This window comes from Lineus longissimus, chromosome 1 (genome assembly GCF_910592395.1).
Source record: "Lineus longissimus chromosome 1, tnLinLong1.2, whole genome shotgun sequence".
Lineage (NCBI taxonomy): Eukaryota > Metazoa > Nemertea > Pilidiophora > Heteronemertea > Lineidae > Lineus > Lineus longissimus.
In genome coordinates, this window is record NC_088308.1 from 12,200,955 (window position 1) to 12,224,826 (window position 23,872).

Genomic DNA, 23,872 nt, shown 5'->3' on the forward strand with positions numbered 1-23,872 from the left:
AACCGGTGTTAACCTTGGATGAGCCCACTACTTAGAAAGAGGGAGTGTGCTCGTAGACTGGAAGAGCCGTCGATGCCGACATTGTGTGGAAATCATAATATAATACTAGATCCGCGCACTTGAGAGAAAAAGCCAGCGCCATATTGAAAATGATAGGCTACACCTCCATGGCATGGCCATGGTCAGTGGCCAACAATCTATACCACGCAAAATCCCAATTCAATAGGCCTGTTGATTGGTCAAGTAACATGGCGTGGTCAGGAGGCGTAGTTTTGTGAAAGGCCTTTCACACAATTCATTCACGGCCTTTTAAACTTCAACGCATGAGCGAGGCTTAGGAGCAGGGTTATGAGGTAATGGTTGTTACTGAATGAATAAACACACAGAGGACAATCAATTACGAGGTTTATTTAACAGTTTACTAATGACATTGTTTTTTGTGTCAATTACGGTTACAGTATTGTAAACGCCCTTAATCAACCTCTACCATAGGAAGGAACTCAAATCCATCCGCGTCCCCTTCGGGCAAATCATTACCGTCCTCATTATCGTCCCCATCAGCTTCATTGACGTCATTTGGTAGAAGTCCTGCTGATCTTCATCCACTTTGCACCACATTGGGTTACAAATGCTGTCGTCTTGAAGATTACTTGAGGTGTCATTTTCCCGCCATCCAGGGTGATTCCAAGAGTCCCTTGGAGTCCGTTTCCCTTGGAGGACTGAAAATCTACCTGTTTTTCTCCTTTCCTGTTGAATGTGTAGTTTGGCATAGCGTCGAATAATGCAAATGTCTCATCGATATTGATGATAATTCTTGGTTGAACATTTCCGATAAGAACTCAATGTGGAAGTTTGCTACAATTTCAACACCATTATCTGGTGTGTGCTTCTTCATTGGGAGATGCTATGCCTTTTTAGAAACATGGTGACCCATCAATCTAAAGCGGTAAAAACTGAAAGGTGTGGTGCTTCTCTAAGAATGTCTCCTTGATGTTCGACACCAAGTCCATTCCAACAGGCGGTATACTGCTCTCTTGCGGTCTCCGCGATATTCTTCCTCATGACGGGATGCCCCAGTCCTCGTCGTCCCTGAAACCAGTCAAAAACATTCGCTTCGACGCCTGGGAAAAAAGCTGAAAAAAATGTCAATATTCAAACCGGTTCTTCTATCAGGGAAGAATATAGGGTTAAGCAGAAAAATGAAACAATGCCAGCTCTCTTGCCTGCCTCTTAGGATGGCCCAATCTAATTGTCCATTATAAAGTCCCTCGAGACTAGCTTGACTAATACAAATTCCTGGTTTGTACATGGTCACCTGACGCCTGAATAGGACAGCCTGTAGTGATTAGCAGTGTTGCTTGTGCCCCTTTCTCTGGCCACATTCTCCTTATTCTCCTCCCTACTGGGGGAATTTTATTGGGTCACTCTGTATACCAATAACAAATGTCCACGAAGAGCCGTTCGGAACTAGGTTTATTGATAACAGCCGATTGAGACTTGGTTTATTGATTAAAAAAAAGGAAATTTCTTTATGTGATAATTAGTCCACCCTAGTAGTGTGTGAACGTTGTTTCTGGTCCACCCTGTAGATTCAGTCTTTTCTACAAATACTCATTAACCCAAACTACTTCCCGTTGTTTGACGTAGGATGTTAGAAATTACTAATTGGCTATGTTCTAGTTCTGGTCATTGGTCGAAAATATTGTTCGTACCTTGTTCCCTTTCTTGCCATCTCTGCTCCATCCCCCTTCTTTTTTGATGCGTGCTGATGCTGGAGGATGTCTGCCTCGTTTCTCACCCATCGTGCAAATGTGTGGTATAGAAGGTGATGATCATTTGTGAAATTTCCCACTGTGGCATTCGTGTTCCGGAAATCTCGCAGTAATTTTTCTTGTTCTTTAGACTATATCGTCGTTTACGGGAAGGTGCTACGGCAGGGTCACGTTCCTCCTCCATTTTTGACAATGAGTGTACATTTTTGATAGGCCTAAGCTCTCTTTTCTAGGGTCACTTGTCTAGGCATCGGGTCATGTGCACCCATGTTTTAATGTCTTGTCTGTTGTCACCGGGCCTGATTATCAAAGTATTCAGGCTAACGTATAAATGACAAAGACCTGTCAATGATGGCAAATCGATTACGGAGCGTAATGTCCAGACTTACTGACAACTCTCCGCCCCATTAGTCTAAAAGTCGGAGGTACAAAACAATTCAATATGGCGCTGGTGTTTTCTCTAAAGTGCACGGATCCAGTATAATGGGATGTACCACGTTTTTGACAGACTTGTTTTGTTGTCGTGGTGCTGTTGATTAATTCCATGAAGTTTGTACGGCCAAAAGTGTGCATTTTATCTTTCGATTGGTAGGCGAGTCGTCACTTTTTAGGTTTCCACCTCTCGCCCCCTGGTGGCCAAGTCAAGAATCAGATCGGACTGAAATTTAACGGGCCATATGAATAAAAACTAGCATTTCCTTGGAAGCAAATCCTTCTAGTAGAGGCAGTATTTGCTAAAAGTAGAAGATTATGCTTGTTTCCGTATGAATAATGTGGACCTTTCACTGCAGATGCTTTGCTAAAAATCTTCTAGCAAATGCTTGAAGGTCAGTCCTGATATCATATTTCTTATGATCGGTCTTAAGGGTCGGTGCTGGTGATCTATTTCATCTTGTGGTTTTGGTATTGTTAGAAGGGGGTAAAGCATCCTGAACTTCAGGGCTTTTCACTTGGCACCTATAAATGAATAAGTTTTTGAGTTATGTGTGTGGGAGAGGAGCACATGACTGACCCTGGTATTCGAGGATAGGGGATCAAGAGGTCTCCTGATGAAAAGATGTTGGCGAAAGTGCTAAGTGTTCTGTCCTCGATGACACACTGTCTCATTTCATCATCATCCAACTCCTCTGTCATCTAACTGGGGAAGTCCTGTATCCGTTTAATAATTTGCCTCGTTATACATCATAGAGCCTCTACTGCTAAGGGAGAGCCCCTTTGCAATTGTTTTGGAATTATTACTTTGATAGAAAAATTTGTCCTCCACCTCGCCGGTCTAAACCTGAGTTCTCGCAGATTATGAAGTAGCACTTAACATTTGGTCTTTCATGCTCAAAGCCCCATCTCGAGTGTCCTCCGAATAAATTGTCAAATGCTATGACCTCCGCTACACGTGGCCTCATAAAATCGATGCAGTGATATGTATCTATGTGACATGGCCTTCATGGCAAATACAATTTTCGTGACCAAAATGCATAAAATCAGCCATTTGGAAGATGACAAACCTCTTATTTCAATTTTCTAGCCACCTCAGAAGCAACCTTGAAAAATCGAAGCATTTCCTATCAAGTGAAAAGCATATGCTATGCTTTATTCATATAAAGACAAGCATTTCCACCCTTTCGGAGCAAACTCTAGAGGCTAAAAAGCATTTGCTTTGACTTGTAGCAAAGACTTAAATTGCCAAGCTTTTGCTACGGTTTTATTCATACGAGTACAAGCAAATGCTTCAAAATCGGTAGAAAAAGCAAATGCTAGTTTTTATTCATATGGCCCATTGTCAGAGGTCACCTGACCTGAGGGGTCCCGTGTACAAAATTTCAAGTTCATAGCCCTAGCGGTTAAGAAACGTGCCACTGTTATTCAAACAGGATACAGATGACGACGACAACGACAGACAGAGGCTGCGGTGTTGTATAGACACACCTGTGGTGAGCCAAAAAGGCAAATCACCCAGTTATTCTTATTTTGCTATCGCCTGTCAGAGGTGTTCAGAAATAAAATCTGTAAATGAAATGGCCAGGGCCATTGTGCTCACCTCATGTGGAGGAAAGATGGATAAAGAGCATGGTATTGTGTCATGTAGTGTTAGGTTTGATGTAGGTCCAAGCAATTACAATTTCCCCAAAATGGCCAATTTACAGTACATTCGACCTCTGTGACCTTGAAAAGTAGGTCAAATCAAAGAAGACCCGGGTGACACATTGAATGGTTGTTAGAATTAGATGTACCTATGATATAAAATTGGTGCCAATCGGGCAAGTCATTACTAAGAATAATGGCATTTTGAAGAATTTAGGATTTGGCCCCCTCCCTGGTGGCCAAACGGCAAATCAGATCGCACCAAACTTCGGTACCTGAGATCACCTGACCAAGGGGTACATGTGTACTTAATTTGTGATCAATAGTCATTGCAGTTAAGAAACGTGCCATAGTTACTGCCTGACGGCGAATTTACGCCATTTGACCTCTGTGACCTTGACAAGAAGGTCAAATAAAAAACCTGTGTGACATATACTGTATGGTGGTTAGATGTACCCATGATATCAAATTGGTGGCAATCGGGCAAGAAGTTAAGGAATAATCACACTTTATAGGTTTTTGGATTTTGCCCCCTGGTGGTCAAGTGGTGAATCATATTGGACCAAACTTCGGTCCCTGAGATCACCTGACTAAGGGGTAAATGTGTACCAAATTTGGTATCAATAGTCATTGCAGTTTAGAAACGTGCCATCGTTACATCCTAACGGCCAATTTACACCATTTGACCTCTGTGACCTTGAAAAGGAGGTCAAATCAAAAACCCGGAGGATATATGATGCACCTTTGCTAGAAGTACCTACCATATTTTTTTCAAAATTTCCCGACTACTATTAAGGGAGATATTGCATATTTTCACTTTTAACGTTCGGCCCCCTGGTGGCCAAACCATGAAACGAATCGAACCGAAACTTGGTCTCCAAGGTGTCATTACATAAGGGTACATGTGTACCAAGTTTCAACTCAATAGCTCTAACAGTTACGAAACGTGCCCTGCTAACGGACGACGGACGACGACGACGACGGACGACGGACGCCACGGTATGGGATAAGCTCACCTCTGCTAAGAGGTGAGCTAAAAAGGAATAAAATATTTGTGGCCTTATGGTCAGTCATCACCACAAATAAGGACAAAGCAAGGTAGAGACATTTTGTAGCATATCAAGAACATCAAGAATAGATGACTAGTTTAGGAGTTCAGACACTAAGAACATGGTTACATGTTTACTATAGTTATCGAGTAATGCAGAAAGACGAAGCGACTCCCCCCATGGTCGTCATAAACCATGCCAAAGAAACTGATGCAAAGTTAACAGATGGCGCTACTATCGATAGATAAATGCGTGCTGCAAGTAGACGTTTGAGGAATTTTCAAGATTTTGTATCTGGTTGCGCGTGAGCATGAATAACAACTCCAACTAGCTCAACGCCACTAAGAGCACATTCACTCAAGGATATTCTCAATGCTTTTTCCCCATTTCAAATGTGGTCACAGGCACTTTAAGATAATGAAAACAAGATACCATACATCCCCCATACAACCTGCAGAAACAACCTGGACATAAAAGAATTAATGTGTATGTGTATTGTTTTTTTTGTTATGTGTATCAGTTGACTTGGGGCTACTTGGACTGCATGGCTTGTCATGCGTGTGGGAACCTACCATGTACAGAGCGCAAAATAAGACCAAAAGCTTTTTGTGTGTACACAATATTTATTGGGAAATTGTTGATGAAAATGTAATTGCACACTCTGGGCCATGCTGGATTTATTGTCAAATTGAACTGATATCTTTACTGTCCTTCTCACCGCTAGTTACAGCTTTTTTACTGAAGAGCCCAAGTGGTCACTAACTATTAATTTATTATGCAATATGCATTCCAAAATAATATGCTCATTACTCCTATGTTCAAACAACTTCCTCAAGTCTCTCTTGTTTAATTAGGGGTAAAGTTTCTGGTGTGATAGACTTTGGACCCTTTCGTCTATTTCTCTGACAGACATCCTAAAACAGTAGTGTAACCTGGTCTTACTTGGCGACACGAGGAAGTGCCAGTTTTGCCCCCATCCTGAGAACCCAGTAAAAAAGAAGTTAACGCTAACTTTAACACAGGTGCGAACACTCCAGTGGCCAACTCTGCCATGGCAGGTGATTTACACAAGTAGGCTCGAACTGAACTGTCCACATGGTTGATCACAACCACGTCCCGGACTGGAAAAACACCAGAATCCTGGAACATGAAGAATTTCTTTGACAGATATAGGAATCCGTGCAGATACCATGGAAACGTAAAGCTAACAGCACCATGAATAGAGACGAGGGCCCCTCCAGGCTGTAGCAAACGTACTATTCCGTCCTGGATCAAATGCTTCCGGTAGGCTCCAGTGCTGGGGCCACTGAGATCGAACTCGTTCTTTGCTAGTTGTCAACCGGTACCAGTCATCCCACGTCTTTCATCACTCACTCATTTTGAATTTCACTATTCCCGTTAGCCACAGAGGTCATTTTGTGGTAAATTTCATTACTTTTCTTTATCTTTCCCAGTGCAAATGCTAGAACAATGTTATATCACCGAATGTAAATGTTTTTAAGACGTTGGAGTCTGAGAATGTAGAAATGCTAAATGTCCTCTTGGGCACTTGTTGGCATAATGTCCTTTCTCGTTACACTGAAATGAAATATAAAAACACTGATATAGGAAGGAATATGGACATCAGAATGATCTGATTAAACGGTGAACCTGACCCAAAACGTGTTTCTTTGACTTGATCCGCCATGTTTTCAGACGACGCACACAACGTGCGCGCCATCTATCATTAATCTTTGCAACCAACATTGTAATTATCAAAAGGTCAAGACCACTTCTCCAGCCAATCACAACGAATGTTTTGTAAAAACAATGCCACGCGACGCAATCACGCACATGGCCACTATTGTTATCGACGTACTGGGTATATGAACCAAGTAACGACCATCAGCTGTTCATTCCCCGAAGAAGGTTTAAAACACCGAAACGCCGGAAAGATTTGATTACATTGTGGAGTTGTTCTTTCATTTATAATCCAAAACGTGTTTGCTCTCATGATCTCCTACATGTAGGATCCTAACTAAATACAATGTGATCTGATCAAATGGTATTGATCCGAACCCTAGACATGTTTGCTTTATTGTATCCTACAAGTCGGATCCTAACTAAATACATGTACGACTTCATCAAATGGTGCCAATAATTCCAAATATGTTTGATTTAATGGTCTCCTACGAGTCGGATCTTAACTTAACATAATGTGATCTCATCAATGGTGATCCTAACTGAAAACACGTTTGACTATGGTCTCCTACAACAACACTTACCTTATAACACGTGACTTGATCTAACGGTCTCCGAGGACCTGAAATGAAGCCGGGGGACTGTTGCCGGAATGTTGGTGCCATTCCTCTTGGTTGGTAGAAAGGTTTAGCTGGTGTTGGAGACTGTTCATTATTGGCCTGTGGATGGTTGTGAGGCTGACCTGCTCCCATTACTTGGATCTGTAGAAGAAAATATGCAAGATTGAATAAATACTTTTAAAATGATACTGAGTAGTAAATTTTTTTATGCTCTTATACTGACTTTGATATTTCTTAAAGACTTTTATCAATCTTTAATGCATTTTATTCAAAATTATATTTTTGGAAGACTTGCATGAATGCATATGCCATGACATTTTGTTGGAATAGATGGGAATAACTCTAGGATATACTGCCAGAGACTGCCCTGACCAAAATGGCAAACTATTCACAACAGAGATGTGATTTGACTGAATCTACTTACCGGGTGCGATGTGGTTGGAGCCTTTTGACAGAATGTTGCTTTATGTCCACTTTCACCACAGTTATGGCAGATTATATTCATTTTCTTGGCCTGGGAGACAGGGTCAGGACCAGGTAAATCAAAACTTGGACTAGAGATATAAAAAACATGCATGTTAATTGTTTCGACAACATTACACTTGTGGCTGAAATAACATCCATGAAAATAGACAATGATACCTCACTGTTGGCATTGGTTGTCTCATCTAACACCATCCAGGTGGAGCTAACATTTCACCCAGACTGTTGGAGAAGAGTTTCTGGTTTGGCCAACATTTTATCTCTGCAGTATTTGGTGAGGCAACCAATCTTGAGTTTGGTGTCAATTCTTTATCATAAATTCCACACAATTCAATGATTGGATTGTCTAATTTCTCATCTTCTTCTGAACTTATGAGAGGTTGACTATCTTAAAATTTTTTTTATGTATACTCAATAATTAGAGATGTAATCAGGAGTCCACTCTTTTAATCCTTCTGTCAATTTTGTTAGAATTCTGACTTTATACTGCCATTGGCCTACCAAGTTGCCTCTCATTTGCCTCTCATTTTGCGGGATCGCTTGGCCATGTTGCCCATTTAATGCTGTGGCTTTGAGAAAGAGGGGCCATTGAGCTCACCGTATAGGTATTTGGTAATTAGCAATTCATGCTGGTTAAGAAACATGCTCCATGTATAGTATACAAGATGTATAAACAAAACCTATACATTTTGAAAAATTTCCCTCAGTTTCACATTTGATAATATTTGGAAAAAGGTTCTATGGATGGATATCGGAAGGTAGATGATTGGTGGATATTTGCCCAAATTTACAGACTCAGGTTTTCACGCATGAGTGAGCAGGGGCAAATTGCCCAATCCAAGATGAAAGTGATTAGCGTGAAGTAGTCGTGGGATTTAAGTTGAATCAAAGGTCATTGGAGGGGACAATGGGCATCCATCTTATTTTCCACAAAATGCCAGGTTACAGCAATAACACTTGCCTTTAGCCACTGTGTCCATTTCATTTCTTAACCCATGACAGCTGTTCCTTCCTTTCAAAGTTAATTCAGTTTGTTTAGAGGAAATGGGATGAAGGGAAGATACCAAAAGATAAGTACGGCACGAAGGATCGCCACTTCTGGGGTTGCAGCTATTCTGTTATTTTGGTGTGACTAAAATGTAACGATGCCAATGTAAGACTTCAGGTGAAGTCAGTTCAAACATTTGGAATCGCGTAGCAGTCTGGAACACCTATTAATTCATTTCATCAGAGTGCTGAGTGCACTTCTCCTGTCCCCAGTGACATTGCTGGGCCTAAACAAGTTGAATTAAATTTGAAAGGCAGGAAGTGCAGCCAGGTGTAAAGAAATGAAACCGACATTGTGGCCAAAGTATTTAACCTGGTAATTTTTTGGCAAACGAGATGGATGCCCATTGTCCCCTCCCATGACATTTGATTCGATTTAAATCCCAACGCTATTTTGCGCAAACCAGCTTTTTCTTGGAGTGTGCAATTTGCCCCTGCTCACTCATGCGTGACAACTTGGGTCTGCAAATTTGGACAAATATCCACCAATCCCCTACATATCAATATCCAAAGAAATTTTTCCAAAAAATCATTTAGGCCATTCAAAATAAATTACTTGTTTATCATCACTCCACCTCACGATATTTGGAGGGGAGGCCCTTTGATATTGATATTTGATATTTTGTTTGGCGCCAATGTTTGATGGGGAGGGCCTTTGATATTTTTCGGTCATGAACTTGGCAATGTATTCCATTGGGAGGGGCTTTGATATTCGATATTTGATAATTTTTGGACTGACATATTACAAATGTATGTATAAGCCATGTCAAGTTATAATTAGTACAGATGTGTCAGGGAGGCCTAAAAATGTATACAGTGATCAAATTCCAAAATGGATAGATAAAATAAGGACAGGAGAATACAAATTAAAGTTTAATTACAAAACTTGTATGGACACTGTCAAACTCACCGTTGGCAAAGGCATTGTACAGTTCAGATAAAGACCAAGTCTCAATAACATCTACACCATACCAGTCCTTCACGCATTTGGCACCCGACGAGATTTTTACCACGAGGAGCACCATGATCTGCTGATGATTTATTCCCCTGACATTTTACATGTACCGTACAAATCCATGTACTGACACAAGCATGCAAAGTGACAGCAAGCAGCATGGCCCCAAGTCTCGCCCATTGAAAACATTCTCCTCATACACCACATAGTGTGTAAGCTTTGGTCAAACATTCATGCGTTGAGCAAGAAATAAAAACACATGCGTTTATTCATCTCGATTCCAGGCTCATCGGCAATATATAAAAATAACTGGTAGGCCTATACGCATTTGCCCACGCAGGTATGAGGTTGAGAAAGTATTGGTTCCAAAATCTCCCCGAGTGTAGTCTCACTGAGTCAATAATTCTTTTGTGTGCTGACAATTCACTTTGAATGAAAATAATTCATTGCCGTTGAGCGAGACTGGTGTCACCCCCCTGTACTGAGGTATTGAGACATTTTTTCAGCATCGGCTGGCTGCATGTTTGTTTAGTCGTAACTAATACCACGTGTGATGGCCAGAACGGGGAAATGGATATCAATTATCAACAGGCCACCGGGTCAGGTAAAATTAGGGCGGTAGGTTGTTTGAATCTGAGTTGGAAGTTGAGTGCACAACTTGGAGCGGACGGTACCTTGATATTTGATATATCGAATATCAAAATAATCGGCACGGGACCTAATGTCGGGGCGGGCGGTGATGATAAACAAGTAATTTATGTTGAATGGCCTTAAATGTGGAACTGGGGGTAATTTTTCAAAACGTATAGGTTTTATTTTATTTTTATAAACCCTGCAGAGGTCAAATCATGTGATATATCCCCTGGTGGCCAAGTCAAGAATCATGTTGGACCGAAATTCGGTGTCTGAGGTTATCTGACCTAAGGGTCATGTGTACCAAGTTGTTAGCTTTAGCGGTCAAGAAATGTGCCATTGTTACACTCGAATGGCAAATTTTGGCCATTTGACCTTGAAAAACTGGTCAAATCAAGACTCATAAGACATGTGATGCATCCTTGCCTGGAGTACCTACCATAAAATATGTGTACAAAGTGTACCTGTGTACAAAGTTTCAAGTTTATAGTCCCAGTGGGTAAGAAACGTGCTACTGTTTTTGAAACAGGACACAGATGCCAGCCGCCGCCAGACACTGCGGTGAGCCAAAAAGCCTGAATATAATTTTTAGACTGGAAGTCAGAAAAAATACACAATTCTGAGCTAAAAAAACTTATCCACTGAGTAAAATGTTGCTTTGATTTATCGACTGCTGTGGCTCCAAAACTGAGTGGGAAGTAAAAAACCTTGTACCGAGTATTGTGAAAGAGTCAAACTTACTGTACAAATTTACATTCTTTTCCCTCCAAGCAGAAACCAGAAAGATAATTTGGGCAGATCACTCGTCTTGAATGTCTGTTCTTACACAGTGGACCTGCAAGAAGATATTTTACAACGTCTCAAGTACAGTCACAACCGTAGCAATCAATGTGCACAAAGTTTTTGTTAAAATTCTAAAACACCTTGGGTGCAGTGTATCAATGTATCAGCGACAGAGTGGGTTAAGTATCGCAACCATAACCTCCTGGATAAGTGAAAAAATTTGGTATTGCAATTCATCCCACAGCAATTACGCAATTGATTGTTTGAAGAAAATAAAAATGTTTGGATCACAGCCAAATGCAAAGTTTGATGTGTTTTAGAATAGAAATTCATACCTCATTCTCAAAGTAGGTTGTCTCACCAAACACCACTTGGATGGAGGTATCATTATGACCAAAGCACCTTGGTGTTGATCTTCCTTTTTCCCCCTACCCTTGTGGTGTTTGGTGACACAACCAATACCTTCAGTTCAGTATGAATTCCTTAAAGAGTAAGTAGCATGCAAAATCATGTTTTGGGGTTATTGGATATTTGGAAAGAGCTTGCAAAAACTAAGAGAATGCTCTTTATTTAATTTTAAAAATCTTGAAAACTGACAAAGTTATGGGCATTTGAAGTTAAGAGATTTGCCCACAGACTTAGGTCAGACTGCAAAATGAGCAATTCCATTAATGATATGCTAATGAGTATTTGTGACATCACGAGTTGAGCTTCAACTTAATGAGATAATTCAACATGGAATAAATTGCATTCTATTTGTGATTTGCTTTTCAAACTGCTGTTATTTACTTGTCATTAGGTTATGTTAACATCTTAACCAAAATTTTGCTTCCAAAATGATAGGTTATGACGTAACCATGGTAATCCCTATTTTGGGTGAAATTGACATTCCTCAATAAGTGGCCAAAATCATTAAAAGTACGATTGACATTCTGTTCAAAATGATAGATAAAACATTCAGCAGGCAGAAATAGTTTCAAAAAATGAGTTGAAATGAAATGATAGGGACCGATGGACATTGTTGTAAACTACAGTGACGGTATCCAGTTTTACTTCTACTATTCTGATTTTATTGTCTGGTCCGTGTGTATCATCGGTTGATCCTGTACTCCTCAATATGTGCCATTTGGACAGCCCACCTGCTTGACTACAACAGAATGTTTCAACAACAGAGTTGCAACAAAGTCTATAACGTCACAACGTCATTGAGAAACCACCCATGAGTCATGATGTCATTCAAACTGTGAACTTCGAACAAGACAGTGCAAGTCAACCCCAGCCACCCTGATGAAGCCTAGAGGGGCAGAAACGCGCGTCAGTGGAGCAACACAACAGCCCAACAATAGGGATCGATGGACATTGTTGTAAACTACAGTGACGGTATCCAGTTTTACTTCTACTATTTTGAAATGAAATGATACCAATTTCTTTAAAATGACAATAGAGAGCGATTACATAATAATCTTTGATTACATAATGAAGATTTTGGGTGAAAATACATCATTTTCCTGTCATGTACCCACAATATAAGTTTCATCAAGATTTAACAAAAAATGAAACGGCCAGGGGCCATTGTGCTCACCGTAAGTATTTTTAGTAGACAGTTACAGAAAGTGCTACAGTATGACAATGGTGAATATATTTTTAACTTTGACCTCAGTGACCCTGACAGGTAGGTCAAATAACAAACCAGGGTGATATGTGATGTAGACACATCCACCTGACCATAACAATTTCATCACTCGTTACACTACAGCAATCGGCAAAAAACGATTTCCAAGATGGCCGCCAAATTAAATCTATGGCACCAAATGAATAAAAAAATGAAGAAAATGTAAGATAGAACTCAGAAAAGAAAAAAGGAAAAGATGAAAAATAAAAATATTTTTGGCTGTCCTTGACCGGGGTTTGAACTCACGACCTTTTGATTGCCACAATACGAGGAAAAACCCACAAAAGATGCAATTTCGGCCATATTTGAATTCCGATCTGGCTGAAACTTGGCATACAAATAGTGGCTTCTTAGATTCATCATTACACAAAATTAAAACTCTTTACATTGAACAACGACAAAACGTACCAAGAACGGTAAAGTTTTCAACTTTGACCTCTGTGAACTTGAAAGGTGGGTCAAATCAAAAACCTGTAAGATATGTGATGTATCCTTGCTGGGAGTACCTACCATGAAACTTTTATCAAAAACAAATCAGTAATAAGCGAGAAATCACACTTTTTGAGTTTTGAGTTTGGGCCCCTGGTGGCCAAGTCAATAATCAGAACGAACCAAAATTCAGTGTAAAAGGTCAACTGACCTAGGGGGTCATTTGTTCAAAGTTTCAAGTTCATTACTGTTGCAGTTGAGAAACGTGCCATAGTTACACTCAAACGGCCAATTTACGCCATTTGACCTCTGCGACCTTAAAAAGTACGTCAAATCCGAAAAATCGTGCAACATCTGAGGTAACCTTGCTAGGGGTCCCTGCCATAAAAATTTCATCAAAAACAATTTGCTAATTAACAGGCTATTGCACTTCTTACTTTTTCAGTTTTGGCCCCCTGGTGGCAAAGTCAAGAATCAGATCAGGCTGAAATTCAGCACCAGAGGTTATCTGATATAGGGGGTTATATGTACCAAGTTTCAAGCTCATAGCTTTGGTGGTTGAGAAACGTGCCATAGTTACACTCAAACGGCCAATTCACGCCATTTGACCTCTGCGACCTTGAAAAGTAGATCAAATTAAAAACCCGTACGATATATGATGTATCCTTGCTATGAGTACCTACCACAAAAGTTTTATCGAAAACAAGACACTAATAAGCGAGATATCACACGTGCCACTGTTTTTGAACTAGGATACGACGGACAACGACGACGACGACGACGACGACGACGACGGACGAGACGACGGACACTGCGGTGTTGTATAGACTCCCCTACGGTGAGCCAATAAAGTGTTAATTCAAGAAATAAAAAAGACATTAAATTGTTGTCCAACTTGTGATGTCATAAATACTCATTAGCATATCATTAATGGGATTGCTCTTTTTACAGACTGGCCTGAGTCTGTGGGCAAATCTCTTAACTTCAAATGCCCATAACTTTGTCAGTTTTCAAGATTTTTACATCAAATGAAATGGCCAGGGCCATTATGCTCACCTCATGTGGAGGAAAGATGGATAAAGAGCATGGTATTGTGTCATGTAGTGTTAGGTTTGATGTAGGTCCAAGCAATTACAATTTCCCCAAAATGGCCAATTTACAGTACATTCGACCTCTGTGACCTTGAAAAGTAGGTCAAATCAAAGAAGACCCGGGTGACACATTGAATGGTTGTTAGAATTAGATGTACCTATGATATAAAATTGGTGCCAATCGGGCAAGTCATTATTAGGAATAATGGCATTTTGAAGAATTTAGGATTTGGCCCCCTCCCTGGAGGCCAAACGGCAAATCAGATCGCACCAAACTTCGGTACCTGAGATCACCTGACCAAGGGGTACATGTGTACTTAATTTGTGATCAATAGTCATTGCAGTTAAGAAACGTGCCATAGTTACGGCCTGACGGCGAATTTACGCCATTTGACCTCTGTGACCTTGACAAGAAGGTCAAATAAAAAACCTGTGTGACATATACTGTATGGTGGTTAGATGTACCCATGATATCAAATTGGTGGCAATCGGGAAAGAAGTTAAGGAATAATCACACTTTTAAGGTTTTTGGATTTTGCCCCTGGTGGTCAAGCGGTGAATCATATTGGACCAAACTTCGGTCCCTGAGATCACCTGACTAAGGGGTAAATGTGTATCAAATTTGGTATCAATAGTCATTGCAGTTTAGAAACGTGCCATCGTTACATCCTAACGGCCAATTTACACCATTTGACCTCTGTGACCTTGAAAAGGAGGTCAAATCAAAAACCCGGAGGATATATGATGCACCTTTGCTAGAAGTACCTACCATATTTTTTTCAAAATTTCCCGACTACTATTAAGGGAGATATTGCATATTTTCACTTTTAATGTTTGGCCCCCTGGTGGCCAAACCATGAAACGAATCGGACCGAAACTTGGTCTCCAAGGTGTCATTACATAAGGGTACATGTGTACCAAGTTTCAACTCAATAGCTCTAACAGTTACGAAACGTGCCCTGCTAACGGACGACGGACGACGACGACGGACGACGGACGCCACGGTATGGGATAAGCTCACCTCTGCTAAGAGGTGAGCTAATAAAGAGCATTCTCTTAGTTTTTGCAAGCTCTTTCCAAATATCTAATAACCCCAAAACATGATTTTGCATGCTACTTACTCTTTAAGCCACAGGTCGTAATGATGGGGGTAGAACAGGTTGTGGTGGAAGGAACTACATATAACATAGTATGGAACAGTCATAAATTATGTACAGATCGTAATTTATAACTCTTACATTTTGAAAATTATTATCAGTGAAGATGTACATTGATTTGAAACTAGATATAAGGCGATCGAGGCGAATCGCAATGTATGCCTCCGCTCCGCGCGCACCAGAGATGTTTCTGGCTGTCACTAACCTGGTTCTGAAGTTGTGGGATGGAGAAGAGACGACAGCCTGGCAGGAACCTTTGGCAACTGGATTTTGTGTCGGGTCATAAATTGATAGGGAAGCTACCCTACACAGGCTTCAGGTCTGTCACTCACTCAGTTCTTGAGTTATGGTGTGAAATGCGAAAAACAAATGTGGCGGCCGGGCGGCCATGTTGGATTCTCGGTTAGGTCCAAAATCAATAGGGCACCTCTCCTACTGGAGGTCATCACACCTCTTAAGTTTCAGGTCTGCCACTCACTCGGCTCTCAAGTTATGGGGCGGAATGCGAAAACAAAGATGACGGCCTTGGGGCAATGTTTGATTTGGGCTCGGGCCCAAAATCAATATGGAACCTTCGACACACTAGGCCTTTATGCAACAAAAATTGCCAGTTCGCCAGACAAGCATTTCTTGAGTAATGTAACGGAATAGAGTGCGGACGCGGGTGCAGAAACCAGCTGAGAACATTATGCCCCCATCTCAACTTTGTTGAGTGGGGGTATAATTAAAAGGTAACATTTTCTTACCATGTCTACAGAACCCTCGATCATACCATGGGCAGTTTTTTATCTTTGACTCAGGATCAATGTGAAGAAATGGGCAATCTTTGTTACTGCATAGTCCTGGAAGTGAAACAAATGTATGTACACAACAAGTACAGATAAATTCCTAGAGCGCATCTAGTAGATTATGATCACTACATATATCAATGAAATATAAATATCAATTGATGGGCAAGCAAAATCTTACAGTTGCAGTTGAGAAAAATCCCTATCAGAGCTGCAATCACTTTGCCAGAAAAACCTTTTTCAGAAGAATTTGCCTTTGTTCACAAGTTCATTGAATACTGGTAGGTCTTTTGATTTGGTAAATATTGCGCGCTCAACAAATGTCAGTACCACAGAGGGCTGAAAGTTAAAATAGAGATCAATCTGTCATTAAGTGAGCATAAACTGCGCTGATTTGAGGTGTTGTAAAGATTGCAGATAATCAGGATAAACAACTAATTACAATGAATTCAATGGACTTACCAAATTTTGAATAAAAGTAACATTCTGGCATTTTTGACATGTCATATTCATGTAAAAATTCACAGTCATCGCCTTTTTTACAGAGTCCTCGCAGCCAATGTTTGCAGACTACCGAACGATCGCCTTTCACATGTCGGAAAGGACAAGCTCCTCCTCGAGCACATAATCCACGAAGAAAGAAGGAACATATTGCTGAACCTGATTCTGGAAAAGTAGATTGTTGACTTTGAAATGTCTTTTGATTAGTAATTCAGCACCTATGGCTGCTAGAAACAAGAACATGAAAAAAGAGGCAGGAGACAAATTCGAACCATGTACATCACTATCAGTTTTTATTCACAATTTTTTCAAATTCATAGTAGCAAGTATATAATCATTGTCTCTCTAAATTCTGATTCTCAAATCCGAACCCGGAAATACAACAAAACCTGGTGTCACAGGTGCATCTTCAAGGGCCTTTGTTTCAAAAGCCATCATGAAGATTTCTGTGATGATGGTGATAGCGGTGATCCCATGGGTAGACCATTCACTTGTTCATAAACTTTGCATTAATTTCATGATTCTAGCTAGCAGCGTTCGTAAGATATATAGCCAAAATAGGTTTTCAAAGAGCGCCACCTATATGGCAGACAAATTGCGCTAATTTTCATTTTGAAAGAAGGTCTTGCCTAGGGGTACCCACACACCAAGTAGGAACCTTCTAGGTCAAGTGGTTATGAAACGTGCAACTATTTTGTCAAAAGATAACGATGGACGACGACGAGGACGCCATGGTATCATGGGTTCTAGGACAATTCCCCCCCGGACAATTCCCCCCGAGGACGATTCCCCCCTGAGGACGATTCCCCCCGAGGACAACTCCCCCCCTGGACAATTCCCCCCCCCCGAGGACAACTCCCCCCTGGACAATTCCCCCCGAGGACAACTCCCCCCGGAAAATCCCCCCCCCAGACAACTTATTAGGTACTTCACATTATATGTATCGGTACGATTTTTATTCTGTGAGTTATCATACTTCTAAGGCGAAAGTATATGCTTCTTCGATGAAAAATACATGTACAGGTAGCATGTATAGATTTTTAAAAATTCTGAATAAAGTTGTTCTTCGAGTTTGATGATGACCATCATCATTGGCATCATCTTGCGTGACCGACGTTGTCTGGGGGGGGGGGGATTTTCCGGGGGGAGTTGTCCTCGGGGGGAATTGTCCTCGGGGGAGTTGTCCTCGGGGGGGAATCGTCCTCGGGGGGAATCGTCCAGGGGGGAATTGTCTGGGGGGGAATAGTCCGGGGGGCAATTGTCCGGGGGGAATTGTCCTGCTCCCGGTATCATGCAAGAGGCCTTTTGGCCAGAGAGCTTTGCTAGGTTCGTTTGATTGTACAGTCCTAACAGAAAGTAAATGTCCACAGGTTTTTTAAAATATCACTGAGATAGAATAAAATAATTGAATGCGGTTTTCAGCAGAGAATGGTAAATCTAGTTGGTCATGCATCTGTTTGGAACCAGCTAATCCTGTATCTTCATTTATATGTAACAAACAATTTTAAAAATGTCCAAAAAGTAACTTTTTTATTTTAATTTATTTTCGTTCTTTTTCACAATGTATGGGTGAACTATGATGCAACATAGGCTTTTTTGCTTTCATTACTAGAAAATTCCTGTTAAATTCTTTCATTTTGAAGATTAATTTTAGCTCGCTACAGGTGATTGTTTTTTTCAGACAGCTGGTGACCTTTGCGAACACCCCTCACAGTCAGCAATGCAGTCAGGGTCTTTATGGCCAACTCAGCTCATGCATGAAGGATTGGGGGTCTTTATCAAAGGTTAAAGAAGGAATTAAAAGAATAAAATACAAATCCTAAACAAAAATGTGCAATTGTCATGCCTATCGAACACATTCTATGGAATTGAAAGTGCCAAATGAAATGGTCCAGGGACCATGTGCTCACCTCGGGTAATGTAATGCATGTCATTTGCAGTGGATATGGGGAGAACAGTTTCTGGCTCCCCATAACCACTGCAAATGACATGCATTACATTACCCAGGAAGGTGTGTGCCTCAACATTGACTCGGTGCGTACTTTGTCTGACACTTCTAAGGTTGGATGTTAGGCATACTGACACAGTAAACAATCAGCCGAGAAGAGTAGTGAGCATTGTTGCAATATATTGGCTATTAGGGCAACATTTCTCAGTCATGCCGTGGGTCATATTACAGATTAGTGTATCACTCCACCACTCCACCAGTGTTAATTTCATCAAGAGCAGACCAAGGGCCTCGAAGTAGAAGATATTGTAGTTCACCGTTCATATTTTTTCAAGAGCGGACAAACAAAGGGATGAGCAAGGAAGACCGAAGGCCCAAATGCCGTCTATGGTGATTCCACTTTCTATAAACACCCATAAATTTCTATATCATTTCTATTTCATTTCTATTAATACATTTCTTATTTCTTGCTTTACAGACGCTCCCCCCCCCCCCCAAATCTAGTTCATGACGAGTGAAATGCCATCAAGTACCAGTCTCGGTAATGAGTGAATGGACGAGTCTATCATAGTCGACCTCACACCAGTCAGTGCTGGCCAGCGGGAGCCGAAACAAACTTCGATTTATAAGGGCCACAGGCTGGGCACCAACCAAAAACATCAAAATACACTGACAGTGTAATAACCAGCCTCACCATTAAATAAGTGTAAATTGATATTAGAAGAGAAAGATGTCAAATGTACACATCCTTTGACAAATTTAATATACATAGCTAACTACTAACACCTTCAGCGCCAAACCACGTAGATCTACGTGGCCCAAATCCCCCCTCTTTGAGCTGGTTATCGGAGTCTCATGGACTTCATGAAAGAACTACGCCATCGCCATCTTCAGGGCAAGGTAGGAACTGAAAAGACCAAACCACTGAGTAACAAAATAAAGCTGTTCCAACACCGGGAAATTTTAGGGGGTCGGGGGGCGTTGGAAAAGGGGGTTATTTTGGTCATTTTTCAACCAAAAAATAAAATAAAATAAAGGAGTGTAGCTGAAGGTGTTAATAGACAGGAAGCCTGTGCGTCACCTAATGGTGGAAGGCCACATGATTTTGAAACCTGGCATCCAGGTCTGAAATGCAGGTCCATGAATTGATTGACACAGACAGTTGTTATGGATGCTAAGGACCAGATACAGAAATACTCAGACCAAAATGAACTTTCGTGTTCAATTCAAATCATATCATGTTTCATTTTTCAACGACACCATTTTGACACGTCATTCGAACATGATTTCGATTTCATTTCTTTTTTATGGTAAGTAAGTCCAAGGGAACCCCGCTTGTTTATCATATTTTCCAAAAATATAGAGTCTTTTTATACCTTTCAATAATCTTAATTTCCATTTTCAGTCTGCAACTTAGCCTAACTCGCACAGTGACAAAATTAAATTAAATTTCATGTAGTGGACATGAGCCTGGAAGGGAGGTTAAAAAAAATTTCGGAGTTGATCGGTAATTTCCGTGTAGGTCAAATCTTAAATCCAAGTTAATGAGTCTTGACCTCGAGTACAATTGAACTTAATTTGGAAATGCAAATGGCAATTAGATGGACAACGTGCTCGATTTGGGGATTTTATCAAATTACGGGAAAGGAAGTGGTAGGAAACATGAATCTGCATGCAGCAGAGTGTACATCGTCAATATTAGAATGTACAAATAGCGATCGAATGGTGGGCTAGCTTGCATTGTCAGGGTATTTTGATGTTTTTGGTTGGTGCCCAGCCTGTTGCCTTTTCGAATCAAGTTTGTTCGGGCTCCCGCTGGCCAGCAGGCTACAAACCACTAATAGATTTTAAGCCATCTCCATTTAGACATCAACTGCCATAACTTTTTCCCAATATGTCACTCTAACCCAAACTTATATTTACAGGGCCGAAAGACCTCACCTTGGGCATAAATCCATTGAATTTTTGACAGGTCATGACCCTGATAATTTTCAGGGTTCTGGGGGTCGTTTTTGTCTTAATTTCATGCATCCACCATATTTCAGGGCTCAGCGGGTTAATTGGATCCCCAAATCCACCCCGTGAACAAATGACTATGACTATGACTATGAGCCTCAAAGTTCATCAGAATGTTCGCCAGAAACAACTTTATTCATGATATTAGAGGAACTACATTCTGCAAGCACAGATAGCATCCCTACTGGACAGTGAGACCATGCATTGATTTCTTAAAGTGATCCACACTGATTGGTCAATTAGTGATGTGCAGCCAGCATGGACTGGTGTGACTGTGAGGTCGACTAAAGGCCTTTTGCCAGATACTGGAAAGGGCATACGCCACCTAGTCCTAGGGTCAGACTGACCAAACTTAGATTAATTGAACTAAACCATTGGCTTCCCCTTCCCGTGCAAACTAGAGCAAATCCACCCGATGCATGCGTACCAATTGCAAGCATCATGTTCAAAACATTGCAAGAAACAAATTGATACGTTGAACCCCGCCAAATTTAGTTAAAGTTTGCTAAAAAAAACAATTATTGAAATTTTGCCCAAGTTTTTGTGTTTACAAAGTTTTCCAACAGCTTACGCCACCTCACCTTGTTCCCACACAACACAAATTCGGATGGAAGCGCCATGGTAACAGAGGACGAGACAGAAGTTTGCAGAATAAATTATCATTCATGTGATTCGACGGCGGGTTACTGCTACGCTCTTATGGTAGAAAAAGCAGACACCGATGCGTCAGTGTCCCGCCCCGTTACAATTCAATCATTATTTCTGCAAATTTTATAATTTAATCAAAAGTTTTAGGATTATACACTGCATCTTTGATTTACCGAGGTGTGGACTGTGCAAGAATTTTGGTCTGTATATCGCCCTGTTTCGTCCTGGGGACGAGAATCAACATGACAGTTTTGATGTCGCTTTCTTGGCCGCATTACATGAATTACACATGACCTTCACCCGCATGACTCAGCCGTACAATAGAGTCATGCGCATGCCAAACACATGGGTAAAAATGTCGATTTTCTACAAAATAACATGTTATTCAAGGCCAGTCATTAGGTCAACTTCAAGGCATGAATGCTTTATTTTCACGACGTTGAACATGATGCTTGCGATCGGTATGCATGCATTACATGGCTTTGCTGTAGTTTGCACGGGAAGGGGAAGCCAAGGTTAGTTCATTTAATCTTAGTTCGATCGGTCCAACTTTTAAGTGGCGTATCTGGCAAAAGGCCTATCAGGCTATTATGGGCTAGTCGAATGAACCATCGACGTATATTGGCCGAGAAAATCGGATTTACGCCATATATACGTCGATGCAATGATATCAGAAATACTGCGTAGATGAAAGCACGTGGAAATGTACATTTGTATATATCAAAGAACCCGGAAAAACGCTAGGACTGTGTGCAAATTTTATAAAAAGTGAACATGTATCTACAGAATCTACCAAATTAATGTATTTTTAATGTAGCTGTACAGTGTTTATATGCACCAAGTTCGAAATCAACTAAGAAATAAAGTCATATTTGGACATTATTGATGAGAAAATCGCAGAGCCGGCATCTTCCACCGTCAATATTATTGTCACGTGCAGTAATCAATCTCCTCACCAGAGTCGTTCTTTACCAAAGTCTTCCACCCCTGGCAGCAATATGTGAGAAGTGACCGATAACGATTAAATAAAAACAAAAATTACATCAAATTTCTCAATAGGGTCATTCCATTGGTGATTGATAATATTCTTTTGTAATTAATTTCAGAAAGATAAGAAAATAAATCTTGATGCTCTTTTATTGTCACGGGAATTTTGACGAGGTTAAAAAGTGCGCCATTTTGCACAAAATGGCGCCGTTGTTGTCAGGGTTTACACATGTAACATGCAATGACATGTTTTCACGAGGAGATGTAATCCCTAAACCTATTTTTAGACTGTCTTCGAAATCAAGTTGGTTTCGAAATGGCCTCCAAATTCATTCGAGATTTTAACCAATTTCCATCTATTGATTTGGCTTTCACTGGTGATTGGTAAAATGCATCAGGAGTGATCAGGGGGGTGAATTTACCTCTGAGGCATTTGAGTCACTCCTGGTTAAGAACCCCATCAAGCATGAACGTTCTGCACCGTACTCACCACATCAAAACGGAACTGTGGAGCGATCATGGCGTACTTTGTTTGATATGGCAAGGTGTTTACTTTTACAATCAGGGTTGCCAAAGTGTTTGTGGATGTATGCAGTCATGGTGTCAGTGTATACTAGAAATCGTTGTTTGGCAGTACATGCTACACTTTTGTCCAGAATCTTAAGAAATTGGATGCTAGGAGTAAGAAAGGCATTTTTGTTGGATAAGGTAGTCCAGCATACCCACTTTCCACAGAATCAAACTGTGAAGAAAGTGAGGTGTGTTAAGTTTACGAATGAACATGCTCCCAGTAGCAATGCTTGTGAAAATCCCAACTCAAATTGTGTGGTTGATGATGAGGTGATTACCATGAGAGACAAACCATTTTCTGTGAATGAAGAACCAGATTCTCTATCTGATGATGAAACACAACAAAGTACTTCAACTAGTACAAGTCCCAGTCGTAGATATCCTAGTAGGAACCGGTCATGTCCCAAAAGGTTTGATGAATTTCTAGTAGGGGACGAGGTTGATGAAAGTGTTAACACATTTACTGTACATTACTGTTGCAATTTGGTTGATGTACCCAAGTCATACAGTGAAGCTATTTCTGGTAAAGAATCTGAAAAATGGCAAAAAGCGATGGAAACTGAAATTGAAGCATTGAAAGTGAGTGACACTTATGAAATTACAACTCTGCCACCCGATAGAAAGACAGTGGGAGGTCGATGGGTATATGCTGTGAAGACCAAAGCAAATGGTGATACACAGTATAAGGCTAGATATGTGGCTAAGGGTTTTTCTCAACAGCCTGATATTGACTAAAACTTTCTCACCCACTGCTCGAATGACTTCTATAATCAGAACTTTGATGCAAATAGCAACACAGTATGACAGGACAGTACATCAAATGGATGTGAAGGCAGCATACTTGAATGCGCCTATTGATTGTGAGAGCTCTCTATATTGACCAGCCAGAAGGTTTTCGGGTTCTCATTTGCAAAGTCAAGGTTTTTCACAGTCACTTGTGGATCCATATATATACACTAGACAT

At 40.7% G+C, this 23,872-nt stretch overlaps 2 protein-coding genes across 2 annotated transcripts in view; one reads left to right on the forward strand and one right to left on the reverse strand.

Annotated features, from left to right (window-relative positions):
- LOC135488395 (ADP-ribosylation factor-like protein 6-interacting protein 1) overlaps positions 1 to 20,870 on the forward strand; it is a 79,984-nt gene extending 59,114 nt beyond the window's left edge. The window contains exon 6 of the mRNA XM_064773002.1: positions 20,733 to 20,870. Coding sequence (XP_064629072.1) covers positions 20,733 to 20,845 — 113 coding nt within the window. The 3' untranslated portion in view covers positions 20,846 to 20,870. The remainder of the gene's footprint in view (positions 1 to 20,732) is intronic.
- The window catches only part of LOC135488387 (cleavage and polyadenylation specificity factor subunit 4-like), a 40,596-nt gene continuing 22,241 nt past the window's right edge, over positions 5,518 to 23,872 (reverse strand). Inside the window, exons 2-7 of the mRNA XM_064772985.1 lie at positions 16,701 to 16,904; positions 16,197 to 16,292; positions 11,060 to 11,153; positions 7,625 to 7,754; positions 7,165 to 7,341; positions 5,518 to 6,478 (exon numbers count right to left, since the gene is read on the reverse strand). Of these exons, the coding sequence (XP_064629055.1) occupies positions 6,398 to 6,478; positions 7,165 to 7,341; positions 7,625 to 7,754; positions 11,060 to 11,153; positions 16,197 to 16,292; positions 16,701 to 16,904 (782 nt within the window). The 3' untranslated portion in view covers positions 5,518 to 6,397. The remainder of the gene's footprint in view (positions 6,479 to 7,164; positions 7,342 to 7,624; positions 7,755 to 11,059; positions 11,154 to 16,196; positions 16,293 to 16,700; positions 16,905 to 23,872) is intronic.